The sequence below is a fragment of the Medicago truncatula genome, chromosome 3, assembly GCF_003473485.1.
Source record: "Medicago truncatula cultivar Jemalong A17 chromosome 3, MtrunA17r5.0-ANR, whole genome shotgun sequence".
Lineage (NCBI taxonomy): Eukaryota > Viridiplantae > Streptophyta > Magnoliopsida > Fabales > Fabaceae > Medicago > Medicago truncatula.
This window is the reverse complement of record NC_053044.1, coordinates 6617425-6633280: the sequence shown is the minus strand read 5'-3', so window position 1 is coordinate 6633280 and position 15856 is coordinate 6617425. Positions and strand designations below refer to the sequence as shown.

Here is a 15856-nt window from a genome sequence, read left to right as displayed (position 1 = left end):
CTCGTCAAACTTTGTTCATGAACCAAACGAGCTGAATTTGAGCTGAAAATTAAGTTCGTTAAATAAATGAGTTGAACTTGAGCTATATGTAGTTCGACTCGGTAGGTTAGAAACTAAAATCAAAATTCGCTTTATTTATAAGGACGAAAAACTTATTTAACCTTATATAAAACCCACAATCAAATTTTGTATTCTCTAATTTTGTTATTTATGCAAAAACTAAATTTAAAAATAACATTAAAATTATTAGGTCCGGCAATCAAAGTGATTTTTATTTTTATTTTGAAGGAATCAAAGTGAACTTGTTTATCTTGATTTTTATGCAAAGTTTGGTATCATCCACTAACCTTTCTGCATTGAAACACCACTTCTGGAAAGGTAGACATATTGGTGAATGTAACTATAAGTTTGTTATTACATGTTAATCTTCTAAAAGAATTTAAATTGCTGTTCAACTTGCAACTCATTTGATTAATAGATTACTTCATCTTCCAATAATCACCTAACTCCTTACGAGTTATTGTATCAAAATTTCCCTAATCCATAAGAATTAAAGGTTTTTTTAATAAATTATTAAAGATATTTAAGATCAAAATTGTGCATTTGTATCTGTAATGGAGTCAACTATGTCAAAAAATATGGGACAAAGACCCAACATTATAGTAAAAAAAAAAACTAACCTTTTAAGAAGGGTTATAGAAAACACACACAATCATACACAAGAAAGTCAAACACAGCCACATACAAAGTTAATATAAGATGTTACAACCAAACCAACACATCGTGCTAATAGGACCATATTGGCAACGAAATTGGCACAATGTGTTGTTTTGTTTGGTGGTTGCATATATTGGCAATGATGGTAGGGGCACGAAGTTCAACTCCTTTGTTATAGATTTTGATTTTTGGTTTGTTATTTGAAATGACAAAAAAAATTAAAGACACAATATAAGCATTGTTGTGATTTTAACACGCAACAACTAACATAAAATTAAAGATATGATATAAGCATTGTTGAGATTTTTTAACACGCAACAACTAACATAAAATTAAAGACACGATATAAGCATTGTTGAGAGGTCTGGACCTAACAACAAGTCAATACTACCACAAGAGAGTAAGACATCACACCTCCAACCAAAATTTAAGGCATTGAAAATATGTGTCATCTCTCTTATATATCCAATATTGTACTCATTCATAGTCGATATAGAACTAATTGCTCAGACATAAACCCAACAACCTCTCTTTCAAATACGAGTCTCTAATGTCCTAAACATGATTCAAATAATACAATCACACCCCCGCTCCACCAAGTTGAACCAAACTATGATAGCATTTGTTAGGAAGTCTAGAGTAGCGACAAAAGTAACAGCGTGCCATTGCTCTAAAGCCACAAGAGTGAGACAAGACATCTTCATCCAAAAATTTAAGACATTAGGAATATGTGTTATCTCTCTTATGTATCAAACATTAAACCATTAATAATTGACGTGATACTAACAAGTCATACTTGCCCGAAAGGTCTCATCATGTGAATTCATTAAGGTGTTATGTAGCGTTAGGATTGCAATCATTCATTATCCATGTCAAATTATTTATCTCATTCATTGTGGGACTCTTAACACAAACCCCTCACGTCCATGACTGAATATTTTGAGCGTTATCCAAGTGGTTTGATATCAATGGCTTGATAATCGGTGACCCAACAAATCTTGGATAGACTTTGATATCTGCTTGCCTTTCTCTCAGGGTGGTTTAAGTCTGAGGTCCATTAAAACTCTCAACACATCAACAAACCTTAATCTTCTCTGGAAGATGTTGCATTCAACAGATGATTGGGCAATCTTGTTGAGATCTAGAGTTTTGAGGTGCAGAAAACCAATTCAATACCACATTTACTCCTCATTATGGAATAGCATCAAAGAGGAATTCAGTGATATCAACAATAACTCTATTTGGCTCCTTGGTAATGGTCAAAATATCAGTTTCTGGAATGATAGCTGGTGTGGAGCACCCCTTTCTCAAGCCTTAAGCATTCCTGATGCAATATCAGTTCATTTATCTTCAACTGTTAGTGATTACATTGTTAATGGTGAATGGAGTATTCCTGAAACTCTTTGTCAAATGTTTCCTCTTCTCAGTCAACTTGTGCAACAAGCTACTATCCCACTGGAAGATAAAGATGATCAATTAATTTGGAAGCATTCAGCTAATGGTTTCTTGGACCTCAAGCAAGCTTATGTTTTCAAGAGAAATAATAATGAAGATCTGAAGTGGCCAAAGTTAATTTGGAATAAGGATATTCCTCCCTCAAAGTCTCTTATGGTCTGGAGGCTGATGCAAGGGAAGATTCCTACTGATGATAGATTGATGGATAGAGGCTGCCAGCTGGTTTCCATGTGTAACCTCTGTTGTAAGAATTCTGACTCTTTTATGCATCTCTTCTTTTTCTGCCCTTTTGCTTTAAAATTGTGGTCCTGGTTATCTGCATCTTTAAGTATGAATATGCAATTTAGAGACATGGATGACATTTGGAACTTTTGTGAAAGAGCTTGGTCCCCACAATGTAAAATTGTTATCATAGCTGCTCTGATCAATTTACTTAACACAATTTGGTTTGTGAGGAATGAAGCCAGATTCAACAACAAGTTAATTCACTGGAAGTCAGCCATTTCAATCATTATTGCTAACACATCTCTCTCTGGTAACTTCACTAGCAAGGCATCTAACAATTCTATCAGAGACTTCATAATTTTAAAAACTTTCAATGTCACAATTCGTCATCCAAACGCTCCTACAATCACAGAAGTAATCTGGAAGCCTCCTTTGTTTCATTGGGTTAAGTGCAATACAGATGGAGCATCATTGGGAAATCCTGGTTTAGCCTCTTGTGGTGGTGTTTTCAGAGATTTTGAAGGTACCTGTATGGGTTGTTTTGCTGAAAGTTTAGGTATTCTCACTTCTTATCAGGCTGAATTATGTGGGGCCATGAGAGCTATAGAAGTGGCGTATCAGAAACATTGGAACTTTCTTTGGTTAGAGACAGATTCTATGTTGGTGGTTCAAGCTTTTAAGAATTCCACTCTAGTGCCTTGGCAAGTCAGAAACAGATGGAACAATGTTCAACTTAAATTAACTAATATGAATTGTATAGTTACTCACATTTTCAGGGAAGGAAACCAAGTAGCTGATTCCCTCGCAAACTTTGGGCTGTCTCTGGATCACTTTGATTTTTTGGATCATATACCTTTGTTTGCTAGGGAATCCTATGTTAGGAACAAAATTGGTTTACCTGAATTTAGGTTTTCTTCCTGAGGGAGTTTTTTGGTTTGGTCCCCTCCCTCTTCTTTGTTTCCTTTTCTCTTTTAATCTATCCTTTGTGGGTTGCTAAAAAAAAAAAAAAAATGTTAATTTGGGCTGATTTAACTCAACTTTTACAAAATCAACTTGTAGAATGAAGATTGCACTTACTTATTGCACTCGCTTATAAACCACTTTTCAAACCTTATCTCATGTAATGTAGAACTCTTAAACAATGTGGTGCACATTGCACAATACTCAGAAGAAGTAAATATAAATACTTTACTAAGAATTTATATAGCAATTAATGCTTTCAAAATTTAAAATAACATATATAAAAAAAAATTGAGAGAGCATTTTATTTGCATGTAAATGAGAGCAAACAAGGATTTATTTGTTGTGTACCCGCTGACATAAGACTATCCTCACACTTAATACGTCATTTAATTTGTGCTCTTTCCCTTTCTTTTCTTCTAATACTCACATGGTTGTAATGTGTGAACAAAGTAACCAGAAAAACTCTTTCTTAACAAGGTTGCATGCAATATTTTATTTTCTTTTATGAGTTTTAAACTCTTCTTCTCTCTACTTTGGTTCCTATAGGTAAGGTAACAGAAAAAGGGACTTCATTCACAGTGCACACCACATTGCAGAAGGCAGCAAAATAGAACCATATCTAGGAATGTTATTTTTTATAGACATATTTTCCTTATTTCTACAAAGTTGATTCGTATAATCATGATATGAGATGTGATAATGATTTAGACTCTTTTAATTTCTTCTTGATCATGTTGATCAAGCTAAAACTGAAACTATGACTAGAACAAAATTAAAGAAAATGAAACATCCACATTGCATATAAATCAGCATGTTTCACACTCATACATGAAGAACAAAGTCTGAGAAAATCTACTAGATCTGAAAAGGTTCCAGCCTTTCCTGAAGACTTTAACTGCCCTCAGCTGCATACAGCAGATACATCTTCCTCACCAGATTCAAGTAAGGTAAGAGCTACCTGGAAGCTAGTTAAGGTTATGTAAAGAATAGGAAGGAACCCTAACCTCTCTTGTTAGGAAGAATCAAAACACATTGAAATGGTACCAGCCGTACTTAATAACACATACTGTGATTCGCGTAGCTGGGTGATACCCTTTGGAAGAGATTCCACCCAGACTTAATATTCTATTTCACCTGCTCAGCTAAAGTATCTACTTACTATTTCTAATGTTATTGAACCTCAAACTTTTGATGAGGCTGTAAATAAACTCAGTGTGTTGCTATCATGCAAAGAGTTAAAAGCTCTTGAATCCAATAATACATAGCAATTAGTTGAGGTACAGAGGTAAGCATGGTAGGTCTATAAAGTTAAACACCAAGCAGATAACACCATTGACCTAACTTGAGGGTGTCAGTCAATTTATTTTTTATACGTTTTCACCAATGCTAAGTTGACAAAATATAGAGCTCTCACATCTACGACATGTGAGCCAAATAAAGTTCTTTTCAGCATGATCTTCAAGTTTCTATATCCAACATTCCAAGAAAGAACTAAACACATTGATGAGTGTCATATTGTGTGGGAAAATTCTAGTTGGACTATTCAAATTACTTCCTATTTCTTCAACCAACATGTTAGCAGGTTTTTTCACCAAATCTCTTGAACCTGCATCTCTTCACAAGCTGCGAACTCTCAAACATACATTCTCCAGCTTGAGGGCAGCCTTCAGTATTATGGTAAACAAACCCCATTTATGGCTAGTTACTCGGACTTTCCATTCCGCATTGTATCATTTCTCTAATTATTAATCAAACTCAGTAACATTCTTCTGTTAAAAAGAAAAAACAATTCTAATACCCTACGACGAAATCAAATACTAAATCGTTTACATAAAAGTTCCTCATCAAAATGGGAAATTAAAGATTTTCCAAGCTTTCGATTAATTGGATGATTTACTTTTCGGCAATAAAACCATAAATAGTCTATTACTACAGAGAATCATATTCCTAATACAATTGGATAATAATAAAGAGACTCTATTCATCATGTTCAGTAACTTTGGTTCAGTGAACAAATTCAAAATTGGTTGGTTTATACCAAAGGCCGGCCAATCAGCCATCAAGTTTCTCCAATTCCATTCTTTAGTAACGTAATGAGCAGAAATGGAACAATTTTGAAAATTTGACCGATTATCCCACTAGAAACACGCCGATGCTGCCTTTTCAAGTTTCAAAACCTTAATCTTCATCGGAACTGCTATCTTGGGAAATCTTTTCAATGTCATCTGATTCATTTTTACCCTGCAGTTAAGCAACATGATGAGTACAAGGTAGCTGGATCATCGTATAATAGTAACTTTAAAATAAACTTACTGGTGCGTTTTTGTCCCAATCCTTTATTCTCGAACTTGTCAGCATATAATTATCGCGTAATGGAGCCCAAGAAGGTTGTTCATCTTCTCCCTTGTTTGTGCTTGCATTGGCCTGCATATCCAAAATCCAAGCAATTTGATAATTAGGGACATGATGGAATCTATAACTCATTCAAGAAACACGTGTAGCAGTTACGCAATGAAAATTAGCATTTATTTAAACATAATAATGTCGATATATATATAAGATTTTTCTTATTCTGTTACTGCTTCAATGAAAGCAGAGTACTAAAAACATCATGTTCAAAATTTTAAAGTGGAAGACCTGATAAAAAAGAAAATAATATCAAATTAAACATGTTCCATATCACATTAATTTAGAGATCATAAACTAATAGTTCTAAAGAGAAAATAGACATTTATGCATATAAATTCATAAAATCCGATGTATAGATGCATAAAAATTCAGAAAATCGGATGTATAGAATTGCAAAAAAGAAATTCAAATTTCTTCAAGCTCTGAGTTTCTTTCATTTTTCGAATAAAGGGAACCAAAGAGTCCGTAACAATCACCTTTGCAGAGGTGCCAATAGCTGGCTTCCCTAACGCTGAAAAGAAGGCTTCTTTGGTGCGCTTCTTTATAACTGACAGAACACACAAATTAGATAGTAAGAATTGGGCAAACATTTTGAATATATTAGGAACCACATAAATAGAACAGATAGGTATTAACAAAAGAAAAAGTGAAACCGAGAACTCTGACAGGGATGGTTCTATTTGGAGGAGCATGGTTCCAAGTCCCGACCCCTCTTATTTTTCAACAATTAAATACTTAAATAGGTTAATTGTTAACTCTTTCCCCTCATTCTTAGAACATCATATCACAAACAAATCTTCAGCATGGTAGTCATATCATATACAAAAATCAGTGTTATCAATAGAGGATAGTGGAAAATAGTGGAATAGCATAGCATTGTAGGCAAATAGCAGACGCAGCATAGTGGTTGAAAGAAATTAATTATCTAAAAAACAATGGTATGCTGCATAATAATGTTTATTGAGGTTTAAAAAAAGGTTGTGCACCTCACATGCTGCCTCTTTAAAAAAAATGAATTGAAGGATCACCCTCCTCACTGGAAATAGAGGATGAGGACGATGTGTTGAAAAAAAATGTGGCAGAGCATGGTTTAAACATTGAGAGAAGTTTACGTATTAAGGTGATTATAGGGAATAATAACATCCTGACTCTTAAGTTTTCTATTTTAAAAATAGGTCATATACAGCTCGCATGCTGCCTCAAGTTTTATTATTAAAGAAAACATTTTCTTTTCCCTATAGATGCTACAACCACTATGGCCAAAGGCCCAAAGAGGTTGTATGCAGCTCACTGTTTTCATAGTGAATTCGTCAAAATCATCTACACTAAAGAGCCACTATTTGATAACAATGACAGAACGAATAAAAATGAGCTTTGGCCAAAACAGTTGTGTTAAATTTCCCTGTATAAAAGATAAACTGAAACAATGAATCCCCAAATGAGATTCCTTTTTCTTTACTTGAGACAGTTATGCTGAAAGTAAACTACTAACTTGAATCTTTCTAATGTCTCGCATTTTGTTGTTGCAGCATAAAACAACTTACCCTTTGCATCCCTGTTCTTTGAGGGGTCCAGCCCTTTCTGAGCAACTTGAGCTTTGTTGACCTGCAACAAGTGTGTATAAAACCTTCAATTTAATAATGATAATCATACAAACGACAAAGAGAGGAGGAAAATTTGGAGAAAACAAAATTTGCAAATGTTAGGATAAAACTTACAGCATTGAACAGCTTGACCACTGAAAGAAATCAGAAGTAGTCCATGTTCACAGCAACAGTTAAATAAGTAAGAGGAAATGTAAGTCACTGATAAAAATAAAGAAGCATAAAATAGACCTCTATTTAAAAGAAAAAGAAACTCATTTACCTCCTTTTGTCGCTACACTTATAAGAAACTTTTCGTGCGCGTCCAAATAATTAGCAGGTGTGACATGTCCCTTTTCTGCTAGCTGTAACAAGCAATAAGTTAGCAATTGCCAGATTGCTTACCTGATAGATAATATTTTGGTCTACGATAATTGGAGATACACATAAATTTTAGTGCTAATTGGAATATCATAAAAATCACAGTGAACTTGAAATTTAAAATTACCATCAGCTTTTCCTTTTTTGTCTCTCCCTTGATCTTGCGCTCTGTCTCCTCTTCCGCAAGCTTTTCTATAACAAGATTCTTGTGATCTGACAATACTGGACCCTATAGAGTTGTTCAAGTTTTAGAATACCAATTTTTTATTTCTCTAATAAAACATTAGCATGATATATGAGCACCTAGCTTACCAACAAGTCATCAGAAACACTCTTCTTTATAATACTCTTGAAGGCCATCTTGAATGCTTTACAACCTTCCATGAATTTAGTAATTCCTGGCTGAATTTCATCCTCCTCTTCTTCTTCATCCTCAGCGAAATTAACTTTCTTATCAGTAACATGCTTCTTCTGTGTTCTTTGTCCTTCTGCTGCTCCTTCATCTTCGGATAGATCTTCACTTTCCATGTCTTCCTCCTCATGCTTATTTTTGGTGAAAGATGTGACGCCTCGATTCTTCATAGATGCAACATGTCTAGTACTCCCAGTAGCAGGGGCAGTTGTCTCATCTTCATCATCATCAGAATTATACTCGCGTGCTCGCTTGTTGTAAAGTTTCTTCATTTGTTGGTTGATTTTAACTTTCTTCTGTCCGTGTGGTGGCTTCATCACTTTTGGTTTCTTACTTGACTTTTTACGGCCTTGGTTCCTACCAAACTTCCTCTTTCCCAGCTCACTTCCATGCTCAACCACTTGCGTTACGTCAGCCATGAATTGTTTTATAATTCAACCTATATGTCACACATAAAGACAGGTCATACTCATGAGCTACACAACTACATAAATGCAAAATGATGATTTTAAATGCATCAACAGAAAATGAACACTTTTCAAAGAAGCTAACTATGACAAGAGAGACATGATTTAGCAGAAAAATATAGACTCACAGAAAAGAGACTAAAATTGTTAAATGAAAATTGAATTCTTATTTTGGTCACACGACTTTCAACAACGTGAATTATTGGTCTACTAATTAATTAATGTTAATTAGAGATTATCCTTGCTTTTCTCAAAACCTCGCCAACAAACTTTACCTACCTTACTAATTTAACTGATTTATTCTTAAGTTGTATGTAAGTTAGATTCTTATCTCATTGATGATAAGTTTATGCTAATAAAGAAAATTCCAAATTCCAACTGATAGAATCCTATTTTCACCCTTCTTGACAGAAATTCACAAATCAACTACATACATATATTGCAACTTAACTTTGCCAAAGCAAATTAGTAGAACCGAAACACTATTTTCACCCTTCAATTATGGCTACAAGGGTAAAATTGAGATAAAAAATAATAAGCTATAAGCTACTTGAATTAGCTTATCAAAAACCACTACAAGTTAGAAAAAATAAGGTATAACCACTACAAGACATAAGCTATAAGCTCAAATTTGTGGCATAGTTATAAAGCACAAACAGAAACAAACGTGTTTTAGATTGTAATCATTCAGGCATTTCAACAAACAAGTAATATACACATGTATGAACACTACATTTCAATCAAATCAAATCAAAATAAATATACTAACAGAACCAATCAAATATACATTAAACACCAAAAAAGCAAAAACCAAGAAGAGAGAAAACTTCAGAAACAAAAAAAAAAAAAAAAAAAAACGATAACAGTAGCAAAATTGGTGAAGGAATAAAAGAATAAAAATGATATATGAAATTAAGAAAGAAGGGAGAAAGGTTACGAGAAGAAACCTTTGAGAGTTTTTGATAACTGTAAAGGTGAACGATGGAGTTGAAACCGTGAAACTAGGTTTGGGATCGTCGGAGAAGTGACGGCGGCGGTTGCAAGTGATATGGAAGGGAAGGGCTTTTGTTTCGATATGGAAGGGAAGTGTGAAATCTCAATTGGTTATTCTTTCTTTTCAAAAGCCTCCGAATTTTATTAAAAATAAATTATGATGGGAAACAACAACATAGATGATACTGATAATTATTGAGTAAATTTTTCGTAAAATAAATTATGATGGAAACAACAATATAGATTAGACTCGTGTTAGTCACATCAAAAAAAAAAAAATAAGTTACACTTAAATTTATTTAAAATTTTAAAATACTACAAAATCCATCTTTTATGATCATTCCGAACTCTTACTCTCTTTCATCCACAAATCACCATAGATGTGCAACCAAGATCTGAATCAACATCTTTGTTATTGATAATGATATGTATTATATTCATAAAGGTTAGTGAATTTTATGAATTTCATTTTCGATGAGTTTCTATTTGTTTATTGTTTGTTTTGGTATGAGATATGCTTGTCAATTTGATTTTAAGTGAGAGGTTAGTGTAAATTAAGTTTACGTGTATGTCTATAAAAGGCGTTAGTGTAGTTTACGTATGTAGGTTAATGTAAATTCAAATTTACGTATGTTCAATTTAGGTTAGTGTAAATTCAGTTTACTTACGTTCAATCTAGGTTAATGTAAATTAAGTTTACTTATGTTCAGTTAGGTTAATGTAAATTTAGTTTACGTGTGTATATCGTATGTATATAAGAGGTAGTGTAAATTCAGTTTACTTACGTTCAATCTAGGTTAATGTAAATTAAGTTTACTTATGTTCAATTTAGGGATATATTAGTCATTCTAGAATGTAACTTGTTTTTTTGGGTGTGACTAGCATCAGTCTATAGATTACTATTAATAATAGCTTTCGATTTTCATATAGTATAGTATAATAATACGACTAATACTTTTTCCACTCTGACATTCTCATGTGTTTTACAAAATTTCCAAAAATATCATTGGTTTGAATTATATAATCCGAACCAGACTGTTAGCATTTTCCGGATTCTAAAATCCAAAATATTACGAATTGCATTTTTTGTTTTGTATTTTATCTCAAAGGTCAATGTTGACCATCGTATAAATGGGAAGTGGAGAACGAATGAATTTGTTGAAGATGCAAACCTATTTATAGCCGTAAATTACTCCTAGATCATATTTACAATCAAATGATACGTATTCCATGCAGGGCCGTCCCTGAGAATTCGGAGGCTCGGCTCTGGGAATGAAAAGAGGCCAGTGATAAAATCAAAACGTATTTCTTTTAAAGAGCGATGTTCTATTTATATTTTTTAAAAGAAAAATACAAGGTGCCGTATATATGCGGTGCACCCAGAGGTGAAAATGACTATCGTATGCATGAGAAACCCCCACCTAACACCAAAATCAATCATGAGGAACCCCCACTCTTGAGGCCCATCATTGAGGGAGGCCCAACTCGTTTGAGCTGTTTGCACCCCCTCAGGGACGCCCCTGATTCCATGGCTCAACCGTCCAAAAATGCATTAAACACACCACAAACCGTCTAAACCTTTGGTGAAACGCCACCATCCAACTAAACTAAGAGGTTTTGGATTATATAATTCAAACCTGTCTAAGTAATTTCGGATTGTATAATCCGAACAATACAAGACTGTGTTTAAATTTCATTTTTGGTAGGTTTTCATGGCCAATGACATAGGAATTTTTTTAAAAAAAAGGTACAAAAATAATTAAACAGCTTAAATTAAAATAAGAAAATAACAGAACTGATGAATCTTCTTAGAAGGTGTTCAAAGAGATGATTTTGTACTTGATCTTGATGGCCTGTCAACTGGCATATTTCAATCGACATGTCAACTGAATCAAGTTCATAAGAACCTATTCGAAGTCAGATCTGCAACATAATGATGAAAGACAAGGTCTGTCAAGAGGATTGTTTTGAGTTAAATCTTGCTGCCTTGCCAACAAAAATATTTATATCGTCAAGGCACCAAGATCTAGCTCATTGAAACCTCGTGGTGTTCAAAGTTTTTTTTTTTTTTTTTTGTGTTTTACAAAAATGAACCAAGCACACTTATTTATAGAAGTTTCTGTGTGTCGTGGACCATAGAAACTGTCGGTGCAATGTGGACCATACAAAAAAAGCATGTCTTGAACTATTTCAGATTATATAGTACGAACAAGACTTAAACCCTATATTTCTTGGTATATTGACAATATGATGAAGATCTTCAAATTTTTTATCTATCTATCTTTTATAATGAACATCTTTAGCGTAAAGTTCAACAACAAGATTTTTGACAGCACGATGAAGATCTTTAGAAACAAAATCAAACAACATAACCAAGCAACATAATTCAACAACATAAAAATTACCATAGATTTGAATTTAAAAACATTATTCAACAACTTAAAACACGTAGTAAACACAACATAAAATACATAATAAAATAAAACATAACAGATCACAGATCAGCTAAACTAATGTCTTCGTCTGTCGCGTTCAGGAGTGCCTTGATCTCTTCGTCTGTCTTCGTCTGTTGAACCACACACTTCCGTCTGAGTCGATTGATGGACATCAATACTCAAAATCGTGTACCCTCTATGTGTCTTTGTGGTTGAGTTAGTGGTTAGTTTAATCTAGTTGATCCTTCAACTCGGAGAGGGTGACATTAGTGCGAACCCTGAACATATGGGGTGGTTTTTCACTGTTGTAATAAACTGCAGCTAGCTTGGTGTTCAGATCAGACATAGTTTATCCTTTTTTTTTTGTGTGGTTTACTGGTTATGAAAACAGGGACACCTATTTATAGAATTTTATCGACGTCGTGGACCACATAAATTGTCGGTGCAATGCGGATCACAAAAAAAAAACAGTTCCTGAACTATTTCGGATTATATAATCCGAAACGTCCCCCACCCTACACAAATTACGAAGTTTCTCTCATTTTCACCCATTATTGAAGCATTTCGGGTTGTATACTTCAAAAAACTTCGATAGTTTTCAGATTATATAATCTAAAACAAGTCAATGTTTTGAACGGTGTTATGTAACTCATTGAACACATTTTTCAAAGGTTTTTACCAACTTTAATGACTGGTAAAACCCTTTTGAAACATGTTTTTTGGCTCAACATTAAGAGTCGTTATAATCTATGCACCCATTTTTCACAAATTTCCCCTATAAATACCCTTCCAACCTTCACCGTTTCTCACATCATCATCCCACACTTGCTCCCCCTCTTCCTTCTACAACAACGTTTTTCCATCGTTGGCCTTTCATAGAAAGAGGCTACTTTGAAAATTCAAGGATTGTATGAATGGTTAATGGGGATAATAAATAATTTTTTTTTTTTTTATAAACGGTGATTGAGATATACGTTAATCATGAGATATATGAAACTTTCATGATGAAAGTCATATAATTATCTTATGAAATACATATTCAAGTTAGCTTCAATCTAAAACACCAAAAAGCATCCTCAAAATAAAAACGAAATTGGACTTTGGAAAGGAGTAGATATTTTGTGTTTTATGTGTTGCTTATGCGATTTATGTTTTACTTCTAAGTTTTGAGTTTTTGGCTAATAAAATGTAGAGGGTGAAAATGAAAGCGCTGGGTTGGGGGTGTGAAAATAAAAAAAAGTGAAATGGCTGATGGGCTGAAGTCTGGTAAATATTTTGGCCCTCTACACGTTTAGTGCTATATATACCCCCTTTAAACCAAATATTGTTATATACGACCCCTACCATAAAAAAATTTCTCCCCTCTATGGGCATGGGCCTTAGGCCGCCGCACCCTCAACCTATGCCTAGGGCCGGCCCTGAGATCATGTTCTGGTATGAGGGTTCATCACCTCCCAGTCTGAGTCTTATATAGGAGACCACTCCGATGGTCACTCACGTCCTCTTTAGGACAACTGTCAAGGTAAATGACTACGGGCTAAAACCTACTTATCCACCATATATACCCTTGCTCAAGTCTTGGGTCAGATGTGACACTTCTTACCCCTGTACAACCACATAATCTCTTGAACCCTCTACTGACTTTGGACGTCGAAGCGCATGCAGGTACATCACCTTCCTCAAACAAGAAGGATTGGCGGCAGACGGACTAAAGCTCGATCCCTCTACACAATGAATCTCACCCAAACCTAATCACCAATCTCCTTAGATCCCAATGGATGTATACCAATAATAATCAACAAACCGTTAACAAAATATTTGTTTAAAAACCCTCTTTATGTATAAAGTGAAATTGGAACATCACCGATAGTTAACTACCGCACTTTTTATACTTTCTTTTTAAAGAACTACCGCACTTCTTAGTACTTTGTTTTAGGGGTGTACTAATCTTATTTAATAAAGTCTATATTTCGTGTATATATTTATGAAAAAATCTTTTGAATCTAATTACTTGTTTAGTTCAATTAACCTAAGGATTTTAAGATTAAATTCACGTTGGAACAAAGTATATTTGACACCCCGCAATTATTATTGATTTTGCAAAAGTCAAAATCTTCTAATAATGTCCAACAAGGAGAACAAGAGGGTTTCAACTTTCATATAATCATATGCTTTAATATTAAAGATTTTATAACTTCATAATCTTGAACATAATCAATTATAAGAAGAAGAAAACATTAAGATAAGATTGTTTCTTTTACAAGATGTGATTAATAATCTAGTTAGTGCTTCTTGGTAAAAAAAAAAATCTAGTTAGTGCATTCGAGGCAAAAAAAACTTAATAAAATCAGGTTTATACCCATTTATAAATGACAACACATTACAAAAAAAAAACTATCATGCTATTTTTATTTTTTAAAAAACCATTTTTCTTTTTTCTCTTTCATTTCCCTGTCATTGTTATCTATGTTTCAACTATGGGTGACAATCTAGTTGAGATGGAAAATGTACATACAAAGAAATAATTAAATGAAAATATTGAGAAATATTTCATTATAGTAAATAACCAAGAAAACTATTTTCACTTTACCTTCTAGTTTTATCCTACTTCATTACTTTTCCCTGTATTTAAAAATTTTACCTTTTCCCTTTGTTCTACCTCCTCAAATCCATTTCTTTATTAATCATTTTCCCTTCAATACCTTTCATGTGATTTTGTAGAAATTTTATTCATGTAATTTTCATCCAAAAGTACGATTTTATATAAATGCTCCCATTATTGGCTTGCAAATGATCCCATTATGGAATATTTCTGAATACTTTTTTAAGCAAAGATAAGAAACTGCAACCTTATTGTTGAGACTCTAAACTCCAATGAAAACACACCCACAAATAATTAAGGACATCTCATCACTCTCGTAATATTGATATAGCATACGAGCTAACTATTTTTTTCTCTTACTTTTAAACCAGACTTTCTTAATCCCTGTGAACATAACTCAGTTGACAGAGATCACATACATTGTTATATACAGAGTTCGAGATTTGAACTCCAAACACTCTACTTATTTACCTCGAACTCCTTACTTTTTAGATATTTCTTTTCATGTCAACATTTAAACCAGATTTGGGTCAAATATTTCAATATAACCCAACTCAAGTAACAATTGACTTGAGTGAGTCAACTCTAAATTCCCAAATTTTATTCTTCTTCTCCGTTTTCATCATTCTTCACCATCGTCATTATTTCTTAAACCTGAGTTGTCATCTTCTTCGCTCTTCATATCCATTCTTCACATAGATCCAACAATACCAACCCCAACATAATATTATCTTCTAAGGAACCATCCTTTTATTCAAATTATTTTTGCCTATTAATCTTTTTAAATAAACACTTCCAAATTGGGGCATTCTCTTTTATTCCAAAGAAGAAACATTTCCAAATGAGTAAGCTTATTTTAGTAATTGATTGTAACTGGAAAGTTCAAGAGGTATATTACTTGTTAGATGCTGCCTAAATTTTTTATGAATCCCAATCGAAAACAAAATTTCCAGTCTTGCTGAAATTTGGAAATTTAGTCAGCAGACAAAGATAAATACTAAATAAATAGTAGTTCAATTTGCCTAAAGTTCTAATTTTAGTCTACAACATTATATGAAGTCTTCATTTTAAGTCTTCTAAATATACACATAAAAAAGCACCATATCTTTTTGTTTCACTTGTTTATAGTAGTTCACATCATCTTTAATTTAACAGATTACGATTATAGCTAAGTTGTATCATATTCGGTTTTTTCAAGTTGAACAATGCAGAGA

General features: G+C 33.4%; 1 protein-coding gene across 1 annotated transcript; it reads right to left on the bottom strand.

Moving 5' to 3' along the window:
- Positions 1–5149: 5149 nt before the first annotated feature.
- LOC120579661 (RRP15-like protein) lies at positions 5150–9782 on the bottom strand. Its single transcript, XM_039832289.1, has 9 exons — positions 9560–9782; positions 8046–8584; positions 7861–7962; positions 7636–7717; positions 7488–7507; positions 7314–7374; positions 6246–6316; positions 5674–5784; positions 5150–5601 (listed from the first exon to the last, which is right to left on the bottom strand). Exons 2-9 carry the CDS (start codon positions 8562–8564, stop codon positions 5539–5541), a joined length of 1029 nt encoding a protein of 342 aa, XP_039688223.1. The 5' UTR covers positions 8565–8584; positions 9560–9782; the 3' UTR covers positions 5150–5538.
- Positions 9783–15856: the final 6074 nt, after the last annotated feature.

What these genes read in the sequence shown, in the direction of transcription:
- LOC120579661 (XM_039832289.1), bottom strand. Translation starts at nt 8,564, where the DNA reads ATGGCTGACGTAACGCAAGTGGTTGAGCATGGAAGTGAGCTGGGAAAG. An exon ending in CTATTGGCACCTCTGCAAAG is followed by an intron (nt 5,785 to 6,245) that starts GTGATTGTTACG and finishes TTGGATATGCAG; the next exon opens with GCCAATGCAAGCACAAACAA. An exon ending in ATTGGGACAAAAACGCACCA is followed by an intron (nt 5,602 to 5,673) that starts GTAAGTTTATTT and finishes GCTTAACTGCAG; the next exon opens with GGTAAAAATGAATCAGATGA.